Raw genomic sequence first — 22,817 nt, forward strand, 5'->3', positions numbered from 1 at the left:
GGTGCTGTTTTGCTGCCAGTGGTACATTGCACAAAGAGGATGGAATAATGCAGAAGGACCAAATTCTTCAATTTCACCTCAAATCAACACCTAGATGGACACAATTGGGTGTTCCAACAGGACAATGACCCCAAACATAATCAAAACTGGTTTTGGAATGGATAAAGCAGGCTAACATTAAACTTCTGGCCTTCCCAAAACCCTGACCTCAACTCTATTGAAAATTAGTGGACTATGCTGTGTCTATGCCAGAAAACCAACTGCTTGAAATTGACTCTACCAATTCTGCCAAAAGAGTGGTCAAATATCCAGCCAGAATTATACCAGAAGCTTGTTGATGGCTACCAAAAGCAACTTGCTAAGGGACATTTAACCAAAGATTAGTGGTTAACACCTCAACGAATGGTTCAAAGAATTCATTAGAAACCCCAAATCACCATAATGTTCATGTCCATGATGAGTGTATATAAACTTCTGACCACAACTGTAATATATAGAGCTACAAAGTTGGTGCAGGGAGCAGGCTGTGGTGAATAAGTACTGGTCGAAGTCCCAAGGTTGAAATGACATATGCCCCCAAGGATGTTTGAGAATGACTGAGCTAAGACCTCGTTGGACTTCCAGATACTGACAGACAAACTGGTGACGAACATAGTGGTGGTGGACGGGCAGAGGAAGAAGGTCATAGTGATAGATGTAGCAGTCCCAAGCGATGGCAACATCAAGAAGAAGGAACACAAGAAGCTCAAGAAATACCAAGGACTGAGAGAAGAGCTAGAGAGGATGTGGAAGATGAAGTCAACAGTGATCTCTGTGGTAATTAGAACATTCGGGGCAGTAACCCCCCAAACTGAGTGAGTGGCTCCAGCAGATTCCAGGAACAACATCTGAGATCTCTGTCCAGAAGAGCACTGTCCTAGGAACAGCTAAGATACTGCGCAGGACCCTCAAGCTCCCAGGCCTCTGGTAGAGGACCAGATCATGAAGGATACATATATATTAAATACATATAAAGTGTATAAAGTCTCACCATGGTCTTCTTGTCAGCTTTCTGAACAGTGTAACCGGTTATTTCACAGTTGCCATTGTCCTTTGGAGGCTGCCACTCGAGCGCCACATTAAAACCCCAGGTATCAACAATCTTTAGCGCCTCAGGGGGTCCTGGGAGGTCTTTAAAGAAAAAAATAGTGCCCATTGGCAAAACATCTGTGGTAACATTTTAATACAGATTGTTGTTATTCCTGTTAAAAGTCAGAAGCAGCTTCCCATTTATTCAATCCTGCTTACCAACAATCTGGAGTGTTACTGCTGCTTTGTCTTCCACGTTTTCAATCTGCACCTGGAGCTCATACTTCCCAGAGTGTTTTCTCTCTGTCTTGCGGATGAAGAGGATCGTGTCTACTTCACTGTTCCTAACATTAGCAAATGTGGGGTCCAGGGGCTTTCCTTCTTTGCTCCATGTGACCTTTGGCCTGGGTTTACCCTGCATCACAAGAAAAAAAATAGGAATGGTGGTAACTCAAACTTCTCCTGTGTTTGTCTGCAAATCACACATAACAAAAGCAACCTTACAACTCTCTCATGTCACGCTTACAAATTCAAATAGCAACTCATAAATGGAGCAATGCTTAGTGTTGCTGTGGTTTGTTAGTCAGCTTGTCAAAACAAAACTGCAAAGTCCTTCTGGAAACAAGTCTCTCTCTCTTATCATGTCTGTGCAAACAGAAATATTCAAGGCGCTGAAGTGCTGCTTGAGGCTGACTCCAAAAGCGAGTTAGTTCTTACATAATTAAAATATAAACGATGGATGCTACCATGATGTCACGCATTTGTTATTGAAGTTTCAAGCTTAGCATTTTGACTGATACTGTTTTGATGTTGTTTGATGATGACAGACAGAGAAATTGAGGGGTGCTGCACACTCAGGGTAGCAACTTATCAATCACACGGTAGGCCTCAGCTACCTTTTTGACTCTAAGAGGGATCATAATTTCCAAAATAAACATAATTTTGCATTTAGCAACAGTTGCCTATGAACTCGTCAGGAGGTCACAGAGTGAGGGAGCTCAGAGTCTGTTCTCCATAGACTTTTATACAATCTGACTTCTTTTAGCAACCTCAGGAGTCGCCCCCTGCTGGCCATTAGCATGTAGGTTCAAGACATTTACACTCGGGCTTCATTTTTTAGACCTGGGCCTGACCTGCTACATCCATATTCATATAAAATAGATATCTAAGCCCCTCATTTCAAAAGTGGTTGACATCAAAGTGGCTTTGGTCACCACATTACTTTCAGTCCACAGTTAAAAATCTCAACAACATCTGAGCAAACTGCTGTGAATTTTTCCACAAACTTTCCTGGTCTTCTGAGAATAAATCCTAATGACCTAATGACTTGACCTTACAGGTGAAGTTTCACCCAGGTCAGGGACTTAATTCCTGACAGCCTACATGTTAACATAAAAGTTAGGTTGGTTAAGAACATGACCTTTAACCTGACACCACCTTCAGACCAAGCCTTACATTTTTTTCAGTGCTGGGAAGGGTCAAACAATACCACCTCTTTTATCCATCCAACCAGACTGGTAAAATATAACCAGATAGAGTCATAATAATAAAGACAGTCATAACTTGGGTGTTTATATTGCATAAAACATAGGTAGCACCCCTTGTAGGGTTTTTAATTTTTTCAAGACTGTGTCCAATTGACGCCAACTGATGCATCAGCCACCTGAAATGGAATTACGATGTTGACAGTGTCTCCAACTTTCTTGATAAGAGTCTGGCGGAGATTTCTGGGAAGCCAAATTTTCGGGCGTTCTGTGAAAGAAAAACACAAAATAAGAGGATGGCAAAAAATAGGTGAGTATTTTGTATCACGTCCACATAGGAAACTAAAAGAGCTGCAGCATGTAATCTGTAATTACTCACGCATAATCTCTCTGATGGTGACAGGCTGAGCCAGAGTGGCGGGAGCACTGGGTCCCGCCATGTTGTAAGCTCGCACACGGAACTGCAGTTTGTCTCCTGTGGTGAGGCCTTTGATGACTGTCGACGTCCTCTCTGTCAGACCCTTCATCGCTGGTATCCATTCATCAGCTGTTGCCAGAAACCACAAAAAAATTAAAATAGCACAAATCGATTGTTACAGTGGAACCAAAGACAGAGACAGGGTTATGATGCTGAAATTAGCATGTGGACAGCTGGCTCCAGTACTTACTGCCCTCCTTGCAGTACTCAACTCCATAACCCTCAAGTTCAGCTGAGCCAATCCTCTCAGGCCGCCGCCACTTCAGTGTGATAGAAGTATCACTGACGTCATCAACGCACAGTCCGAGGGGCTCACTTGTAGGAGCTGAGGAAGAGGCAGAGAGCAGATAAATGTCCCTTTTAGTCAGTTAGAGCATTAATGCAATGAATTAATCATTTAGAATTCATGAACCAAGTGGATGAACCTAATCAGGAAAGTACAAGATTATTTAAAGCAGGGCTTCAGAGCCATCATCACCGTGCACTACAATTTTATTTTTCCTTTGTTCCACACCATTATCCAGTATTCACTTGAAAGCTTTGAGTCACACACAGTAATACAGTAACTTAATCAACTGGCTTCATGGATCTTCTCTGTGGTCTTCCTCTTTTCCTCCTGCCTGGCAGCTCCATCTTCAACATCCTTCGTCCAGTATATCCACTATCCCTCCTCTGCAGTGTCTAAATCCTCTCAGCCTTGCCTCTCTAACTTTGTCTCCAAACTTCTCAACCTGAGCTGTCCCTCTGATGTGCTCATTTCTAATCTTGTCCATTCAGGTCACTCCCAGTGAAAATCCATGAATCTTCAACTCTGTCACCTTCAGCTTGGCCTGCTGTCTTTTTATTAGTGCCACTGTCTTCAAACCATGCATCATAGCAGGCCTCACTACCATCTTGTAAACCTTCCTTTTCACTCTTGCTGTTATCCTGTGTGCTGCCTGCACTCTCTTCACCTCTCTTGTGCACTGTCCGTTGCTTTGGATGGTTGAGCCCAAGTACTTAAACTCATCTGCCTTCACTACATCTACTTCTTGCATCTTCACCGCTCAATCTGTCTCCCTCTCATGCACACAAGCATTCTGTCTTGCTTCTACTGATTTTCATTCCTCTTCTCTCCAGAGCATCCCTCCACCTGTCCAGGCTCTCTTCCACCTACTCCTTGGTGTCACTACAGACCACATTGTCATCTGTAAACATTGTAGTCCATGGAGACTCCTGCCTGATCATCATCACCACTGCAAACAAGAAGGGGCTCAGAGCAGATCCCTGATGCAATCTCACTTCCACCTTTAACCCATCTGTCACTCCTACTTCACACTTCACCACTGTCTCACTGTCGTCATACATGTTCTGCACCACAGTTCCTGTCTTGACACCCTGTCAGTACCAGGACATGTCTTCTCCATTATTCAGGGATCCTCTCACTCTCCAGGACTTTGTTAAACAATCTGGTTAAAAACTCCACTCCCTTGTCTCCTGGACATCTTCATACTCCTACAGATATGTCATCTGGACCAACTGCCTTTCCACTCTTCATCGTCTTCATAGCTGCCCTCCCTTCTTCCTTGCTAATGCTCTGCACTTCCAAATTCACTAACTTTCCTCCATCCATCCTTCCCTCTCTCATTTTCTACATTCATCAGCTCCTGAAAGTATTCCTTGCACCTTCTCAGCACACTCTCTTCACTTGTTAATATATTTCCATCTCTAAGCCTTAATCACTCTAACCTACTGCACATCCTTTCCAGCTCGATCTCTCTGACTACCCAGTTGGTACAAGTCCTTTCACCCTTCCTTAAACCCCATAAAAGAAATTGCTGACTTAAAAAAATATACATATGTTTATTACATTAATGCTCTAGGTTTTCTGCTCAAGAAAGGGCACTAATCTAAACCTCTGATTAGTTATGGGGTAACAGGTTTTCTCTCCATCTCCTTCCTTTTAGCAGCAGATTATGTTTTACAAACATCAAAACCCCACTTAGATGTTAGTTTTTCATTTGTTTTTATTTTATATGACTTCTTTCATAATAATTTTGTCATCAGTGTCAGGGCAGTGGCAGAGCGCTCTAGAAATCATGGATTTATTATTAACGCACAACTAAATCTGCTACATCTTTCTAACTTTATCCTTTTATGATCAATTACACTGACAAAAAAAAAGACCTGTCAAGTTGAAATTTTGTTGGAGATGATGTTAATATTTGAGAGAATGTTGTGCCCTGCAAATGACTAAGTGCAGTGTGAGTTTCTGAATGTAGGCTGTAGATGGTGTGAATGTCAGTAAATGCTGTCAAGCCACATTTAAAATGTACGGCAGATGTTTCTCCGAACCTAGATATCTTTTTCATCAGAAATATCAAATATAAATTCTGTATATCAAAACAGAAACTTAAAAAAAAATCTTCTAAATGGCACCAAAATGGGACATCTGCAACATCAATAACTTGTTTGATAAACCATGTTTAACTCTTACACACACGTGTGGTGCTGAAAATGGATTGATTTGCAGCAAAATTTTATACACACATTATAAACAAAAATTACTGTAGGTTTCATTTCTTTTTCTAAAACCTGCATGATAATCTAGCATCCTAAATTAAATAATGCCTACTACAAACAGGCCGCGGCTCTGGCTCAGCGGCAGCAGCAGGCTTCACGGGGGTCTCCTCTGCCCGGGGTGCAGCTTCCTCTGCAGGAGGACCACTTTCTGTCACAGGGACACCTTCTGCTGGTGTATTATGCTCAGCCGGTGCTCCCTCTTTACCTCTGGGGGCTGCTTCTGTGCTACTGGCTCCAGGTTCCTGTTCTACATCAGGGCGTGGAGGTGCCTCTGTCACAGCTTTGCTGGCTTCACGATTGGCTTGTGCATTCTCTGGAGCACCAGCTGATGTTTCTTTTGCAAGTTCCAAAGTCTTTGTTTCTTCCACCGGTTTCTTCTCAGCTGTCTTTGAGAGCTTAGGTTTTGTCATTTTTTCCTCAGTGTATAGCAGTCCTGCTGTTAATTGAAACTGCTGGTTATATCTGCTTCTCCAAATGTGCTCTCTTTCTCTCTCTCATTGACAGTCTCCTGTTCCCTTCCTTCTGTCTGTGTTGTAGTAATAACAATGCTTGTTCTGCAGCAGCTTCTACAGAAGCAATGGACCCCTGTGTGTTGAGCAGCTGGTCCCAGCAGAGTCAAGGGATTCCAGGCCATTATTTATAGAGAGGGATGCCATGGATAGTTTCCTAATCAGCTGTCTTAAGAGTGACTGGCCATCTGGATACAATGATGCTCCCTCTTAAATCAACAAGTGGAGGATGAGATGGTAGTTCAAATAAATTGGTAATACAATGAGAAACGACTAAAACCTGAGCCTCTGAATGATAACTGACAGTCATAAAGAGTACATCTAGCTATAAACCTTGTCTGTGCACAGCTCTGTAATTTATATGTATAAAATAAAAATACAAAATGAATTTAGTGCTAGTCAGACTTGCACCTTATATTTCTTAGACAGTATGTTCCAATATATCAGAATATCTCGTCATCTACAGAGCATAATATCATCAAAAGATTCCAAGAATCTGAAGAAATCTCACGCGCCAGGGACAAGGCAAAAAAATCAGTATTGGAGGTTCACGATCTTCAGGCCCTCAGGCAGCACTGCTTTAAAAACAGGCATGATTCTGTCACGGAAATCACTGCATCGACTCAGGAACACTTCCAGAAATCACTGTCTGTGAACTCAGTTGACCGTACCATCCACAAATGCAGGTTAAAGTTCTATTGTACAAAAAAGAAGCCATATGTGAACATGATCCCAAAACACGGCCATCCTCTGGGCCAAAACTCATCTAAAATGAGGCAAAGTGGAAAACTGTGGTCAGGTGAATAATTTGGTTTTTGAAAACATGGAAGTGCATTCCCTGGACTCATGTGAATGAAATACTGGTTTGTGAGATTTGCTGCTGCATTTTTCTTGCTGTCTAGAGTAAAGATTTATAGGAGGAACCTACAAAAGGGCACTACAAACCGAAAATTAATCTCCTTAGAGAAGTACATCATCCAAGAGTGGACAAAAACAAATTCCTCAGTGATAATGATGTAGTTAATTTAAATATTCCCGACTATATAACAATACGTAAATGTGAATTATTCTAGGTTTCTGCCCCCCCTAAAATGTTCTTCATCTGGACTGATTTGATTGCGGTTTGATCAAACCAGCTGTAGACTATTCATAGACGAGTGTGACTTGTGTTTGGTGTCTCAGTGACTCTTCTTCATCGAGGCAGGAGGAGCCAAACATCGACTTACCAAACCTGGCCTACCTGCATCTCTTTAACATTTAAGTTAAAACTTTCTGAATCCATCTTCTTCCACTTATCTAATTCAGTGTCTGAATCATTTTTGTTAATTTAATCTAAAGATAAACTGAAGATTTTTGTGTTGACTACAAGCTGATGTTCAAAAATGCTTGTTTTGGTGAAAACATTTTGGTAAAGACTCACCGATTGGCACAAATGGCTGCGAGGCAGGACTGTGGCGAGACATGCCGATGCTGTTGACAGCATAGACTCGCATCTCATACGACACACCTTCTATCATCCGCTTGGCCTCATAGGTTGTTTCGGGGTAGGGGTCAAAGTTCAGTCTCATCCACCTGTAGCTCTTCAACTTCTTTCTCTCCAGCACATAACCTGTGAATTCAAATGTGTGACTCGGCTTCTCCAAGGAATAAAGGAGGATGCAAAAGAAAATGGCAGACATTGTTAAAAAATTAAGTTATTTTGAAGGTTTTTACCAATGATTGGCTGGCCACCGTCAAACTGAGGGGGTTCCCATTGAACAACACAGGAATCCTCTCCCACACTGAGGATTGTGGGAGCCATGGGAGGATCAGGAACATCTAGAGGAGAAACATTGTTTAGTTTTTTGAAGAAAGTTTGAGATTCATAGTTGAAGTCACATAACAATTTTGCTGTCCGTGTGCGTTAATTGGCATTGTTGGGGCTTTGGTAGTGAGGATGATGAAAACTGACTGCAGTCATTAAAATCAGTGCAGGAGCTGTCTTACCGACAACTTTCACATGGATATCTGCAGTATCTTCCCCAGCAGGATTTCGAACCACAACAGAGTAGATTCCCTCATCCTGCCTTTCAGCACACTCAATAGTGAAGACACAGTGGCCCTTGGTGGTCTCTACATGGACCCTGCCATCTCCCTCCGTGATGACCTACATGATGAGAACCAGAGTTACTAGATTGTACTGAGCAAAGTTTCTTTTGGGAAGTTGTACTGCACTTTCTTAAAATGCTGGTTAGAGCTCGACCAATTAGGATTTTTAAAACCAATACTAGTACCAATATTTGGTGAATTACAAATCTAATATTCCGATACATCAGCTGATATTTTTACACTAACATTTGTTATGTGTCGTTATTTATTTACACATTTATGCTCTGCTCGAATCTGATTGGGTCAGCTGGTTGTTCCATTTGTGCTGTTGCCAACATGGAAGTTGCAGAGTGGCCTCTGGTGGACAAACTATGCAAAGTCAACACTCATAACATGGTTGAGGGGTGTTTCTCCCATCTCTTCTTTACTTACTTAAATTTCCATTTATCTGCAAATGCCGATTTTCATAGATCAACAAATAGCTAATATCTGCCAATAATGTGGGCCTACATTTTATACTTTTGGATATCAACAAAGTCTTTTCCAAGAAATGAAGCTTCGGGTATTTAAGTAACTCAAACATGTTGACTTGATATTTTTTCCAGGTAGGAGAAACCAGATCTCCCAGATATAACATACACAAACATAGGGAGTGCATGCAAACTACTCATAGGACCTTCTTGCTGTGAGGCAACAGCCAGTGTGTTGTTTTGCATCAGGCAGCAAGGTATGATATCAATTATAATAGTTAAAAAAATAATAATGTAATATATACTGGTCTGGCTCATAGTAACCCATTATTAAAATTATCTGCTGACTGTTAAAAAGAGCCAAATTTATACTGCGCTCACGTCACAATATTTCTTAAATGCCACATTTAATTTTAGAATCAAGTATTTAGGTAATGTATTTTAACCAGACTAACTTTGCCATACTTTAAAATTGTACTTACTGCCCAGCCTCCTGTGTCCTGTGTCTGTCTGAGGGAAGAGTCAGAACATGCTCTTACCTTACTGACATGGATGAACTCTGCATGCAGTTTTATCCTGTTCTTAGTGTTAAAACTGGCACATAGAACAACAAACACAATAGTCGTCGGAGAAGGTGTTTTCTTGGCACAGTCTTTTCAAAGCTCATGCGGTAACACAAAAGCAAGTTTACACTACACTTCTCCAATGGTTGCATTTGTAAATCTAAATACATTACATGTGACCTTACTGTTCTTTTAGTGTGAGAAGAGGTTGTAAAGGTCAGCAGGTGCACATGAGTAGAAACCGAGGCACACTCTGACAGTGCTGTTCACACACTGACTTGCATTTGAGTAAAAAAACCTTTAAAAAAAAGGCATATACTGAAATGTGCACTTACTTCCCCATCCTTCATGGTCCAAGAGGTTGCGTGCCTTCCTTTTTCGTCTCCATCAGGTTTTACAGAACTAGCCTACATTTGAGCAGAGCAAAGCCTTAAAAGCTGAAGAGAACAGAGAGGGTGTCTAACCGCTCTCTCCCCTTAAAACAAAGACCAAATTAGTTGGTATAATCGTTTGAAGCCATTAGCAGCTTGGCAAAACCATCAAAGTTTACAAGCCAACGCAGGGAGGAATGTATTAGTTGATGCCAGTATGGCTGAACTAACCTGTGCCACTTTGTAGTTATTTACATCATTAAATGTGAGTTGATGAAAATACATCTCCTTGGCTTGTTTTATATTGTTTTAGAACTACATGAGATATTGTTGCATTATTCCATTAACATTTTTATTTGTATTTTTAAAATACAGCATTAGTAAGCCTTTCAAGTATAAACTAATCAGCCACAACATTGACGGGCAAAATGAACAACATTGATCTTCTTGTTGCACTGCAGTTACACACCACCCACCTAAGCATTGTTTTAGAACACACACCCATGATAGTAGCACTCCCTGATGGCAGCTGCCTCCCATGCATCCTGCCAAAAGCTGCTCAGGAATGACTGTTTGTTACAGCAAAATGAACTTGAACCCAATGGATCCACTACCCGTGTCTCAGTGTGAAAGATAACAGGACAATCTCAGAAGTCCCAGAGGTGATTCATCAGTCTGTATTCAGTAATGAATGAAGTGTTTCTCACAGATTTCAGACCTTACCTATAGCACTCTGGACAGATGGCAGACGTCAACAGATTAATAGCACAAGCCTTACATTTTGTCTTACCTTTTCTCCTTTTGTCCAGATCACTGTTGGAGCAGGGTCTCCAGTGATAGGGACGTCCAGACGCAGTTTGTTGCCCGCAACCACCACGATGGTTGACTCAGCAGTGCGACCCACACAATCTAGGTGGATCTTAGGAGGATCTTTGAACATAATGCAGATGGTCAAAATTAAAAATACTTTGTATTATAATTGGTATAATCTGCAAAAAGAGTACATTTGAAGTTGTGTACCTTGGCGTGGGACATAATCAATCTTCACCTCTAGAAAATCCAGAAAAACAAAACAAAACAGTGAAATAAATAATTTAAGTAAAATCTGAACTTATGAATCTCTCATAATTTCAATTATAAACTGAAAAAAATAACAGCATAAATATTACCCAAGAAATTGAGTTTAGCAGACAGGTTGAAAGCATAGCCATCCGGCACAAAAGTGTAGTCTCCCTCGTCCTCTGGTTTGACGTCATCGATGGTCAGTTTGTGAATCCTACGTGTTAAAAAACAAAAAGCGTGTTTGTGATGTCATGGAGTGCATGCAGCATGCTGAACATTCAGTAGCATGTGCAAACATATCCTCACCTGCCAATATGTGTGATATTCACTCTGGCATCAGGCTTGACTTCGACACCATTCTTGTACCAGGTTCCTCTCACGTTCTCATCCGACACCTCGCACTTAAAAACCGCCTGATCCTTCGCCTTCACTGTGAGGTCTGCGATGCTCTGGTAGACCTCCAGCTCTTTCTCTGCATGTTTGGAAAACACAAGCTAAGAGTGCAGGTAACAATGTGCATTAAGGCCTTCTGCTTTATGAGACGCTAGAATTAGATGATAATGTGCGAGGATCATGTGATTAAAAATAAAAGATGCAGCTATTGTATGCATGGATGATGTGGTAATAATTCTGAGCATAAGAGACTCCTTTGTGTGTTGTATTGTAGCTACAGGCACAAGAGGAATAGTTAATTGGCTTTATGGTAGAAAATAAAGTGGCAAGATATGAGGACCATATGCAGGAGCTTTAGGTTATTACTATATATCAGAAAGAATAATGTACAAGGAGGTTATTAAAGTTGCCCCAAAGAAATTATCTGGGTGAGAGATCTCACACGAGCTCCTTTTAAAGGTTACAAGAGTTCCACGTCAGCTCACTGCTAGGCAGGGCAAACATGTTGGGAATGGCCATTGGCATTATAATGGAAGCTCTTCTGTGGACTGAGGTGTTGATCCCTGCTGCACGATGGCAGCTGGTAATTCTTGGCAGGCTCGCTGTTCGATTAACAGGCCAGCGAAGAGCAAAGATCAGGTTTATATCTACACATAACACCCCTGACATACACACACACACACACACACACATGGATATATATGCAAAGGAGAGAGCATCTATATATTTAACAGTAAACAAGGAATTGTGAAATTGTAACCAAACATTGACGACCGTTGTGATGATCGTTTCTTTTGGGGGGTTTCAATGAATTTTGCTCTGAGTTAATGATTAAATGGTGACTAGGAAAACTGACTTGATTTTTTAAAATTTTGCCTGCGTCAGTGTGTGGATGAGTTTGAAGAGTCTCCATCCATCACTTTTAGATCACCTGTGGAATTGTGGAATTGAAATATGAAAACCATCCAAGCACCTGCAAAACGATCAGTTGTCTTCAGTGTACTTCATGTTACTGAAGAAAAAAAAAAATCCAAATCTGAATAATTTCTCAAAAGGAGACTTTCAAAATCTAGATGGGCCCAGTAGAGATCTTTCATCAGCCTCACATCAGGCTGCTGTGACTTGGTATTAGAGGAAAATCTACCATCTAGTAATAAAACATAGTTTCAAACCACAACATGCTCGGTGCCCTTCAGGTAAAATATATGCCTTCTAACTTTAACTTACATGTGCTCTCACGTCTCTGCAGCAACCTTGGCACAGTGACCTGCACTATAGCCTAAAGATAGATCACATACCAAGGGTGGCAAGGCCGCACAGCTATTGGTAAGGTATGTGAATGTGTACTTGAAGAATTCATCGCTGACAAAAATGGTTCATACGGTACGTACGACGTCACCGACACTCACCCTGCACCAGGACTTCTGCCACTGACTCTCCACCGTTTGTTTTAACCTTGTAGTGGCCACAGTCTTCTTTGGTGGCCTCGTTAATGATCAGCACGTGCTTGCAGCCATCTTTCTTGAAGCGATATTTGAATGACTCGTCTCTTGTCAGTTCCACACCGTCTTTCTCCCTGCACAGAAATGAAAGCCGCAACCAAAATTAATGATCAATAATCATGATTTATAGTATCAGATAAAAAAAAAGAGGTCTTTAATAGCTGATTACACTGGTCAACCATTTTTCAGAAGTTGTCTGCTGCTGAGGTAAATGTGTTATTTCTTGTGGATTGTGATGAGCTGAATCCAAATATGACAATCAAAACAGCTGATTGGCTAAGCTTTCCAAGATTTTTGTTACAATTCAATTCAATTTTATTTATATAGCACCAGTCACAACATCTCCTCCGTGAATCGCCACCTTATCGTGGTGGAGGGGTTTGTGTGTCCCAGTGATCCCAGGAGCTATGTTGTCTGGGGGCTTGTCCCCCTGGCAGGGTCTCCCATGGCAAACTGGTCCTGGGTGAGGGTCCAGACAAAGAGCGGTTCAGAAGACCCTTATGAGGGAAAAAACAAGGGAACAGTTTACCCTGCCCGGGATAGGGTTACCGGGGCCCCACCCTGGAGCCAGGCCTGGGGAGGGAGCTCGAGGGAGAGCGTCTGGTGGCCAGGCATTAGCCCGTGGTGCTTGGCCGGGCGCAGCCCGAAGAGGTTACATGGGCCCGCCCTCCTGCAGGCCCACCACCCGCAGGAGGTGTTGTAGGAGTCGGGTGCAATGTGTGTCGGGCGGTGGCCGAGGGCGGAGGCCCTGGTGGACCGATCCCCGGCTATCGAAACTGGCTGTTGGGACATGGAATGTCACCTCTCTGGTGGGGAAGGAGCCTGAGCTAGTGCGTGAGGTTGAGAGATACCAGCTAGACATAGTTGGGCTCACCTCAATGCATGGCCTGGGCTCTGGAACCAGTCTCCTGGAGAAGGGCTGGACTCTGTTCCAGTCTGGAGTTGCCCTCGGTGAGAGGCGGCGAGCTGGGGTGGGTATTCTTGTATCCCCCCGGCTTGCTGCCTGTACGTCGGAGTTTTCACCGGTGGATGAGAGGGTAGTTTCCCTGCGCCTTCGGGCTGGGGAACGGGTCCTGACTGTTGTTTGCGCTTATGCGCCGAATGACAGTTCAGGGCACCCACCCTTTTTGGAGTTGCTGGGTGGGGTGCTGGAGAGTGCTCCATCTGGTGACTCCATAGTCTTGCTGGGAGACTTCAACGCTCACGTGGGCAATGACAGTGAGACCTGGAGGGGCGTGATTGGGAGGAACAGCCTGCCCGATCTGAACCCGAATGGTGTTTTGTTATTGGACTTCTGTGCAAACCACAGTTTGTCCATAACAAACACCGTGTTCGAACACAAGGATGTCCATAAGTGCACATGGCACCAGGACACCCTAGGTCGCAGGTCGATGATCGATTTTGTAATCGTATCATCAGATCTGCGGCCGTATGTTCTGGACACTCGGGTGAAGAGAGGAGCTGAGCTGTCAACTGATCACCACCTGGTGGTGAGTTGGATCAGGGGGCGGGGGAAGATGCTGGACAGACCTGGCACACCTAAACGTATTGTGAGGGTGCGCTGGGAACGCCTGGCAGAAGCCCCAGTCCGGGAGATCTTCAACTCCCACCTCCGGCAGAACTTCGACAGCATTCCGAGGGAGGCTGAGGACATTGAGTCTGAATGGACCATGTTCCGCACCTCCATTGTTGAGGCGGCTGCTCAGAGCTGTGGCTGCAAGGTGGTTGGTGCCTGTCGTGGGGGTAACCCCCGAACCAGATGGTGGTCACCGGAGGTGAAGGGAGCCATCAAGCTGAAGAAAGAGTCCTATCGGGCTTGGTGAGCCTGTGGGACTCCGGAGGCAGCTGACAGGTATCGACAGGCCAAGCGGAATGCAGCTCGGGTAGTGGCCAAAGCAAAAACTCGGGTGTGGGAGGAGTTCGGTGAGGCTATGGAAAAAGACTTTCGGACGGCATCGAAGCGATTCTGGCAAACCGTCAGGCGACTCAGGAGGGGAAAGCAGTGCTTCACTCACACTGTTTATAGTGCGGGGGGGGGTGCTGCTGACGGTCGGACGGTGGAAGGAATACTTCGAGGACCTTCTGAATCCCACTGACACGCCTTCTGTAGTGGAAGCAGAGTCTGGGGATGAGGGGGATTACTTGACCATCACTGGGGGTGAGGTCACTGAGGTAGTTAAACAACTCCTTGGTGGCAGAGCCCCTGGGGTGGACGAGATTCGCCCTGAGTTCCTGAAGGCTCTGGATGTTGTAGGGCTGTCTTGGTTGACACGCCTCTGCAACATCGCGTGGAGATCTGGGGCAGTGCCATTGGATTGGCAGACCGGGGTGGTGGTCCCCATCTTTAAGAAGGGAGACCGGAGGGTGTGCTCCAACTTTCGGGGGATCACACTCCTCAGCCTCCCCGGTAAGGTCTATGCCAGGGTGCTGGAAAGGAGGGTGCGTCCGTTAGTCGAACCTCGGATTCAGGAGGAACAATGCGGTTTTCGTCCTGGTCGTGGAACGCTGGACCAGCTCTTTATCCTCTCAAGGATATTCGAGTGGGAGTTTGCCCAACCAGTCTACATGTGCTTTGTGGACTTGGAGAAGGCATTCGACCGTGTTCCTCGGGGTGTTCTTTGGGAGGTTCTGCGGGAGTATGGGGTGTCTGGCCCATTGTTGCGGGCCATTCAGTCCTTGTACAACCACAGTGAGAGCTTGGTCCGTATAGCCGGTAATAAGTCGGATTTGTTTCCTGTGGGTGTTGGACTCCGTCAGGGCTGCCCTTTGTCACCGATTCTGTTCATAATTTTTATGGACAGAATTTCTAGGCGTAGCCAGGTGGCGGAAGGCTTCTTCCTTGGTGGCCTCAGAGTCACATCTCTGCTTTTTGCAGATGATGCGGTTCTGTTGGCTTCATCACGGGGGGGCCTCCAGCTCGCAGTGGAACGGTTCGCAGCCGAGTGTGAAGCGGCTGGCATGAGAATCAGCACCTCTGCGGCCATCCGGGAGGGGCTCGGAGTAGAGCCGCTGCTCCTCCACATCGAAAGGAGCCAGTTGAGGTGGCTCGGGCATCTGATTAGGATGCCTCCTGACCGCCTCCTGGGTGAGGTGTTCCGGGCATGTCCCACCGGGAGGAGGCCCCGTGGTAGACCCAGGACACGCTGGAGAGATTGTGTATCTCGGCTGGCCTGGGAACGCCTTGGGGTCCCTCCGGATGGGCTGGAGGAGGTGGCTGGGGAGAGGGAAGCTTGGGCTTCTCTGCTTAGGCTTCTGCCCCCGCGACCCGGCCCCGGATAAGCGGAAGAAAATGGATGGATGGATGGATGGACAGTCACAACATCAGTCACCTCAAGGCAGTTTATACTGTAAGGTAAGGACCCTACAATAATACAGAGAAAACCCCAACAATCAAACAACCCCCCTATGAGCAAGCACTTGGCAACAGTGGGAAGGAAAAACTCCCTTTTAACAGGAAGAAACCTCCAGCAGCACCAGGCTCAGGAAAGGGCAGCCATCTGCCATGACTGGTTGGGGGTGAGAGACAGGACAAAAGACACACTGTGGAAGAGAGCCAGAGATTAATAATCACTAATAATAAAATGCAGACCAGTTTCCATATATTTTCATTCCAGTTCTTATGTAATGTGGCATACCTCAGCCTTTTCTCCCTGTTTCCTTTCCTTAAGAATGGCTTCTTGACCGCCACCCTTCCACTGAGACTATTTCTCATGATGCTTCAGTGAACAGTAGATGGATCAACTGAAGGACCAGATGCATCTCTCAGGTCCTGTATTTGGGTCTTTGCTCATTTTTGCTAAGTCTCAAGGCCATGATTTTCAAATACTGTTCATCTACTGTAGATGTTTTTTTTAGATCAGGCACTTTTTCCTTTTTCCTCCACTTGACCAGATTCCTCAACTTTTTTAAGGACACTGCACACCGTGCCAGTTTTCACCAAATAGCTCTTTGGGAATCACCTTGTTGGTACAGATACTCTATTTAATGCCTGTCAAACTGTGTTATTTTTGACATTTTTCATAGATTTAACTAAAATCTTTTTTGTGACAAAATGCCTAAAGGTACAATGCAAATAGTTTCTTTGTTAACTTGTCTATTATGTGTAGACATAACACTGGTTCATTCCTTGTGTTAAAGGTGCCTTTTTTGACCTATGAGATGTTGTGACATTTAGAAATTTAATCTGTTTGATCAGTTAAACAGAATATTATAGCATGTATGCTGGATTCATCACTTGGCAACATGTTTGTCTGTGGACGTCTCCAAAAGCAGAGTTGAGATCCAACGGTCAAATAGAGACATATTTTATACACTTTGAATTCATACTAGCCCAATTCCAGCAAATGAGACAAATAGTTTAGGATGAGTGATTTCTGCAAATTGCCACATGTCCCTGTTTGGGCCATTTAGTGTGTCTAACCTTGTAAACTTGAGATGATGACACTTTTAATGTTTTGCAATATTGAATTTATCAGATTTTCACGATACACGTGTTGATCTTTGTACTTTGTTATGACAAAACTACTCTGGACAGACAATAATAGCTCGTGTGCATTTGCAGCAACTTCCCACTTTAGATAAAGGTCAAGCGGGACATACTGAATGGCTCATGCAACCTTTTCATTGAAGTGATAATTTACAGCTTGTAGCAATATTTCATAGTCTCTGAGGCCTGGCATCTGTCTGCAGACATGACATCCTCAAATGCCATCTGCTGGGTCTCTGAGCAACTGTTTAGGAGTGAATGAAAATTTAAAAAAAGAGGCTAAATTTAATCCTGATTAAATATAATTTAATGATAGTTGGCAGTTTGGAAGCTTTTTTATTCACTCATGATTCATTGATTTGATTTAATAATGATTATGTAGCTTGTAAGGAAACCCTTCCTGATAAATTGGGACATGGATTTTCATCTACTGACAGTTTAGTTGTGAGCATAAAGAAGAATATCTAACCATTTAACATTTGCTCCTTCCTCTGAGACTTCACACTCTAGCTCCACCCGTTCACCCTTCATGACCATCTGATCCTCCAGATTTTTCACTATCCGGACTGGAGGCTCTGCAAAAAACAGATAAGAACAAGTGATTTAGCTGAAAATCTTTATTTTGCATGCCTGTGCTGGATATGGTATGCTGTGAATACCTTGAACAAAGAGCTCAGTAGTGCACTTCTCATCTCCCACTTTACAGGAATATGCTGCATCATCTGCCAGGGAGCAGTGGTTGATAGTGAGGTACCGCATGTTGCCAACACTCTCAAATATGTACCTTGACAGGGAGGATGATTATCACACAATGAAAATACTATTTTTATTTGTTTTTAATATCGTAACATAGCCTTTATGACACTTACTTGCTGATGATTTAACAAAATGATGGCCATGAAGAGGCAGAAGAGAGAGAGATGAAAAACATTCAGTAATACAGTTAAGAATGCTCTTTATTTATCATTTTGTTTTATTGCTGGTATTTTGTGCTTCTTCTTGTGCATTTGTTGTTTATTTTTATAGTTGTGTTTAAAAGAAAGTGTAATTCTAAATTCTTTAAATTCTTTTAATTCTAAAGTTTTACCTCTCAGAACATAATAAAAAGCCATCCTTAGCAGGTTCTAAAATTATTTAGAACTTCAGATGAACAACAACACATGACGTCTCTAAGGTCACTGCTGATATCTTTCCTGTTTGTTACTGTGTTAACACACACACCTGAATGCTCCAGACTAGCAAATTGTCCAAACTTGTGCATTTATAGAGGTACACACACTTACTAATGATCAATTAATCAAGTGAATTTGATAAGCAGCTCCTGGCTGCTACTTAGCCTCTTAATTCCCATGTACTTGTGTGCTTATTTTTTCATAAATAAAGTAATAACAAATATTTTGTGTATTGTTGTTGATCTGAGGTTGTATTTACCTAATTTTAAGACTTGCTAAAGACCAGATGATTTTTTTTTATTATGTAGAGATATGTAAAACCTTAGACATGAAAGAAAGTGTTTCTCATTCACATGGCTGTATGTATTTTTAAAGCCCATGTGGGGAGAGTGTTGCATTTTAATTCAACCCACAAATTGTTGTAGCATGTGGCATTTATTCAAATGACATACTTGTATTTATAAAAATAAAACTCATAAAAATGCTTCTTTTCCTGAATGCTTGATGGTTTACAGATAGGGTGTATTCAGACCTTCCAGTTGGTTGAATTTCTTGCCCGTTTTTCAGCCACTTCACCTCAATATCTGGATTGGCAACCTCAACAGCCAGTTTTATTTTATGTCCCTTTGATACTTGGTAGGCAGGATCCAGCTTTTTGAGGAAAGCTGTGTTTCAAAGCATACACAAAATAAAATAATCACTCTCTGTCTTAAATTTTGTTAGTATTGCTACAACCTCAGCACACCAACCTTCACTTTTCTTCTCTTCTTTCTTCATCTTCTTCAGTCTCTTGAGCATGCCCCTCAGGTCGGTAATACCGTACTGAAAAGCAATCTTTTCATATTCAGAAGGAGGAGCCTGGCTGAGAATATTCCACACATCCACGTCGACGTCTGTGTGCACCTGCACAGTCCTAACACACATGAATCCACCAGACAGAGATGTTAAAACCACTCAGATAACACAAATAAATGAAAGGAAGCAGGCTCTAAAAACAGGTACAGTCACTAAAACACGCTGAAAAAACTGACATGTTCAGATTGGCTATTATCACTGCTATCATCACACTTCATTATTCACTACTAATAAACTGACAAGCAACTGCTGAGTAGTCACTTCAATACATTGTTTACAAACTTGTGCTAATGGGCTGCATATGTAGATAATATACAGTTTTTATATGAAAGTGATCTTTTGCAATCTTCTGTTGTTGTAATGTCACTATGACGTTCATAAAAATGCATCTCTTGTTATGTAGTTAAATCTAATTGCAAGAATTTAAAAAATAATATGGACAAAAGTACCAGGCCACCCACACACGACACCCACAGGAGCTGCTTGACCATGGAAACCCATGCCATGAAGCTCCTGGCGCACAGTTTTTCTGCTGATGTTAAAGAGGAGGTTTGGAACTCTGCAGTTATTGAGTCAGCAGAGCGTTGGTGACTTTTTTGCACTTCAATACTGCAACACTCAGCGTCCTCACTCTGAAACTTTAGGTGGTCTGCCACTTTGTGACTGAGTTGCTGTGGGTTTTTTTGGGGGGGGTGGGTAGGTGCTTGGCTGTGGCAATGAAAACACCTGAATTCAAAAGTGGCCCAGTACTTTTGTCTATATGGTGTACTTTCACCCTGCTTCCTAAAAATTAATTCCTAAACTGCAGTGTCAGTTACATTTTGAGGGAAATGTACTTTCTCTCCAACAAAAGACTTAATGATTAGAAAAAAAAAAAAATCAATGAAATGAGGTTAAAGAGGTGGTAAAGGCATGATTGGCAAGACTTTCACCCATTTGGCTGGGATTTGACTTCCTGTAGGACCATAAATTAAATTTTATATTCACTTGCAGTTTAACCTTGTTAAAAGCTTGTCCCGCATTTTCTCAGTTGCCAGCATCAGAACCTCCAATCCATTAAATACACAACTGATTAGTGGGAAAAGGAGCCGTGGTAGAAAAGCAAGAATATAGACAGCAAAAATATATTGAGTACAAATATATTTGTCTCAGACAAATGGAATCCTGGAAAAAAATGCATTTTCCTTGCCCCATAGTTGAGAATATTTATTTGACATGGCTGAAATTCATTATTTTTATAGTCTAGCCATGCTGCTCACCTCCCATATAGGAGCTTTACAATAACAGTTACAGATTTGAAAAACAATGAGATGCTCAGATTTTCCAGCAAATACTAATAAATATAATCCCTATTTAGTCATAAATATCTCTCAGATAAATACTAATTTTGTGCCTTGGAAGGGCTTTTAGAGCACTTTCACTACAAATATGAGCCACTCCCTTTCATGCATTAGATTATCTGAACTGCATGCACTGCCTGTGATGTTCAGCCCCTCTGTGGACCTGTCACCTGTTATCTTGCTGTGCTGAGAAAACTTCTATTTAAATCTATCTGCCTGGTTTGACTTCAATGCATCATATTATGTAGAATTATTTAAACTTGAATGGATATTGGGAACATCTTTGTGCATGTGTTTTACAAAGAAATTAACAATATTTTCTTGACTAAAGGTAAAACATAACTGAAATATTTTAGCAACAATCAGGCAACAGCATACTGTAAACATGAGTAAGTCTTGCGTATTGAATACAATTAAATCCTGTATTTATGGTTATGTTATAGATTAACAGTGTCACTTAATCAGCTGCATAACAAGGATCAATTCTGGCATTATTATTAATTATTACAGTCAAATGTCTATTGTCACGGGAATAAACAAGTAACAGAACAACAAAAGGTTTCCCAGTGACACCCAGACAGCGTGTCAGCAGTTTCTTACCGATTTGAGGATTTTAAGAAACTGCTGCTCATTCAGAGGTAGAACCCAAGAGGCAAACATGGCAAAACAAACCAGAAAAGTTAAAACACAGCATTTCAAAAGCAATGCAATCAGCAAATTAGAAATATGCTTTTAAAGCACATTAAATACCATTACAGCGGTTAAACTGCACTGAAGCAATCCTGCACGCATTAAACCGAAATTACAGCGTCAGTCAAAAATCAATCATATGCTTTGTTTGGATTTTAATATACAGTCTGCTTATAGTGTGAGCTACACAGAGATTTTAGGAATGTAATGTGTTAAGCCTGCAGAGTTTTAAAGAAAAATGCAGGTGAAGCACTGAAAGCGTGACGGTGGTGATCAGGGGATTCATTTAGAGTGTGAGAAAAAGTGAGATATGATGCAGTGACTCATTTTCAGGATGTCATAAGATGGAAAATCAAGACATAAATGGCTGCATGTGAATATGTTTCACAATGGTAGCATTTTTTTTTTCTTGACCAGAGACAAATGTGGAAGCTCTGAGATAATGAACACATCATGCCACCTTAAATGATCTCTGTGCATTGTTAGTTCATGTTCAGGCTTATTTGCTTGCAGGTCAGTGCCATTAGGTGATCATTCCGGCTTTTAGTTTGCAAATGCAGAAGTGGCTTACTCTCTGAAGATGAAAGTCAATCCAGAGGGAATGAAAGTTTGATAGTTTTAGATTAGAAAGAGTAAAAAAACCCAAAAAACAAGTTCCCGTATCCTCAGAGTCGATAAATCATTTTAATTATTCTGTTTATTAGTTTGTAATTGCCTACCTCTTTTTTAATAGAGTACTGAAGTCCAGCTCTCCCGAATCTTCATTCCCATCTGTGCTACTGCAGAAATCAGAAAACATCAGTAGCACGGCAGGTTGCCCTTTTCCCATTTCTTTAATAAATTAATGTTATTACTAAATATATGGTTTGTTTGAAATAAAACAAATCCACATTTCCAGACAAGGTAAATCATTTCCTGTTTACTCCAATATGCAAGTGAGAGGCGCGCTTGCATATCATGTATAGTACACAAATGCTGCAATTTAAAAAAAAAAAAAAAAAAAAAAACTGGACTGGACACTCTGAAACTGAAAGGAAATGAGTGGAAAGATGTGAAGTACAGGCAGATGTTTTGCTGGAGAGACAGATGTTGCCATGTTTAAGGAAGCAGCTGTCATTTGGGGAAATACACATTTATTTACACTGGTGTAATAGAGTTGAGGGGGGGGTGCTTGGGGTCTGTTTGGTCCAGTTAATGCTGGTGTGAACTTGTTCAAGACGCCCCACAAATACAGCGCAGCAGCTACACGAGTCCAGTCAGACTCTGAGCAGACTTGGAAAACTATAACAGGAATAACTGCTTAACTGTGGTATCCATAATTCCTGTTGAAATTTACAGAAGTAAACATTCAGTGAGCATAGTTTGTTACATGGAAGTGCACTAAAAGAAGCATCCAAAGTGAGGCAGTATTCATTTTTGAGGGTGTGACACCCTGCAAGAACAAAACCAGGGATGCTTAAGACAACGAGTCAGGCTGTTTACATCTCCTTCCAATCCTGTTATATTAGTCTAACAGCTCCCTGGTTCCACCTTAAAATGTAATGCACAAACTTGAATGTAACCATATGTAAAAATATGTATTTCCCAAAATAGCTGAACTGTCCTCCATGAGCAGCAGCATTCATTCACACAAGAACAAAGCAAAACACTCAAGGTTAAAGAAAACACACAAGTTGCTGAATGAATGGGATGGAAGATAAAAACAGGGGCACGCTAGATGTGAC

General features: G+C 42.2%; 1 protein-coding gene across 6 annotated transcripts in view; it reads right to left on the reverse strand.

Moving 5' to 3' along the window:
* mybpc3 (myosin binding protein C3) overlaps nucleotides 1–22,817 on the reverse strand; it is a 37,138-nt gene that overhangs the window by 4,162 nt on the left and 10,159 nt on the right. For 2 of the 6 annotated variants that reach the window (XM_030720698.1, XM_030720673.1), the window contains 21 exons: nucleotides 21,813–21,872; nucleotides 21,004–21,027; nucleotides 18,958–19,121; nucleotides 18,741–18,873; nucleotides 18,481–18,483; nucleotides 17,696–17,820; nucleotides 17,506–17,611; nucleotides 12,458–12,624; nucleotides 10,962–11,127; nucleotides 10,763–10,869; nucleotides 10,614–10,643; nucleotides 10,384–10,523; nucleotides 9,558–9,629; nucleotides 8,088–8,247; nucleotides 7,815–7,919; nucleotides 7,522–7,710; nucleotides 3,221–3,355; nucleotides 2,932–3,099; nucleotides 2,732–2,820; nucleotides 1,288–1,483; nucleotides 1,031–1,170 (listed from right to left, as the gene is read on the reverse strand). In XM_030720698.1, coding sequence (XP_030576558.1) covers nucleotides 1,031–1,170; nucleotides 1,288–1,483; nucleotides 2,732–2,820; nucleotides 2,932–3,099; nucleotides 3,221–3,355; nucleotides 7,522–7,710; nucleotides 7,815–7,919; nucleotides 8,088–8,247; nucleotides 9,558–9,629; nucleotides 10,384–10,523; nucleotides 10,614–10,643; nucleotides 10,763–10,869; nucleotides 10,962–11,127; nucleotides 12,458–12,624; nucleotides 17,506–17,611; nucleotides 17,696–17,820; nucleotides 18,481–18,483; nucleotides 18,741–18,873; nucleotides 18,958–19,121; nucleotides 21,004–21,027; nucleotides 21,813–21,872 — 2,479 coding nt within the window. Of the gene's footprint in view, nucleotides 1–1,030; nucleotides 1,171–1,287; nucleotides 1,484–2,731; nucleotides 2,821–2,931; nucleotides 3,100–3,220; nucleotides 3,356–7,521; nucleotides 7,711–7,814; nucleotides 7,920–8,087; nucleotides 8,248–9,557; nucleotides 9,630–10,383; nucleotides 10,524–10,613; nucleotides 10,644–10,762; nucleotides 10,870–10,961; nucleotides 11,128–12,457; nucleotides 12,625–17,505; nucleotides 17,612–17,695; nucleotides 17,821–18,480; nucleotides 18,484–18,740; nucleotides 18,874–18,957; nucleotides 19,122–21,003; nucleotides 21,028–21,664; nucleotides 21,668–21,812; nucleotides 21,873–22,817 lie in introns of all 6 variants that reach the window. The other 4 variants (XM_030720705.1, XM_030720683.1, XM_030720692.1 and 1 more) reach the window with 3 other exon arrangements.

Source organism: Archocentrus centrarchus, chromosome 3 (assembly GCF_007364275.1).
Source record: "Archocentrus centrarchus isolate MPI-CPG fArcCen1 chromosome 3, fArcCen1, whole genome shotgun sequence".
Classification (NCBI taxonomy): Eukaryota; Metazoa; Chordata; class Actinopteri; order Cichliformes; family Cichlidae; genus Archocentrus; species Archocentrus centrarchus.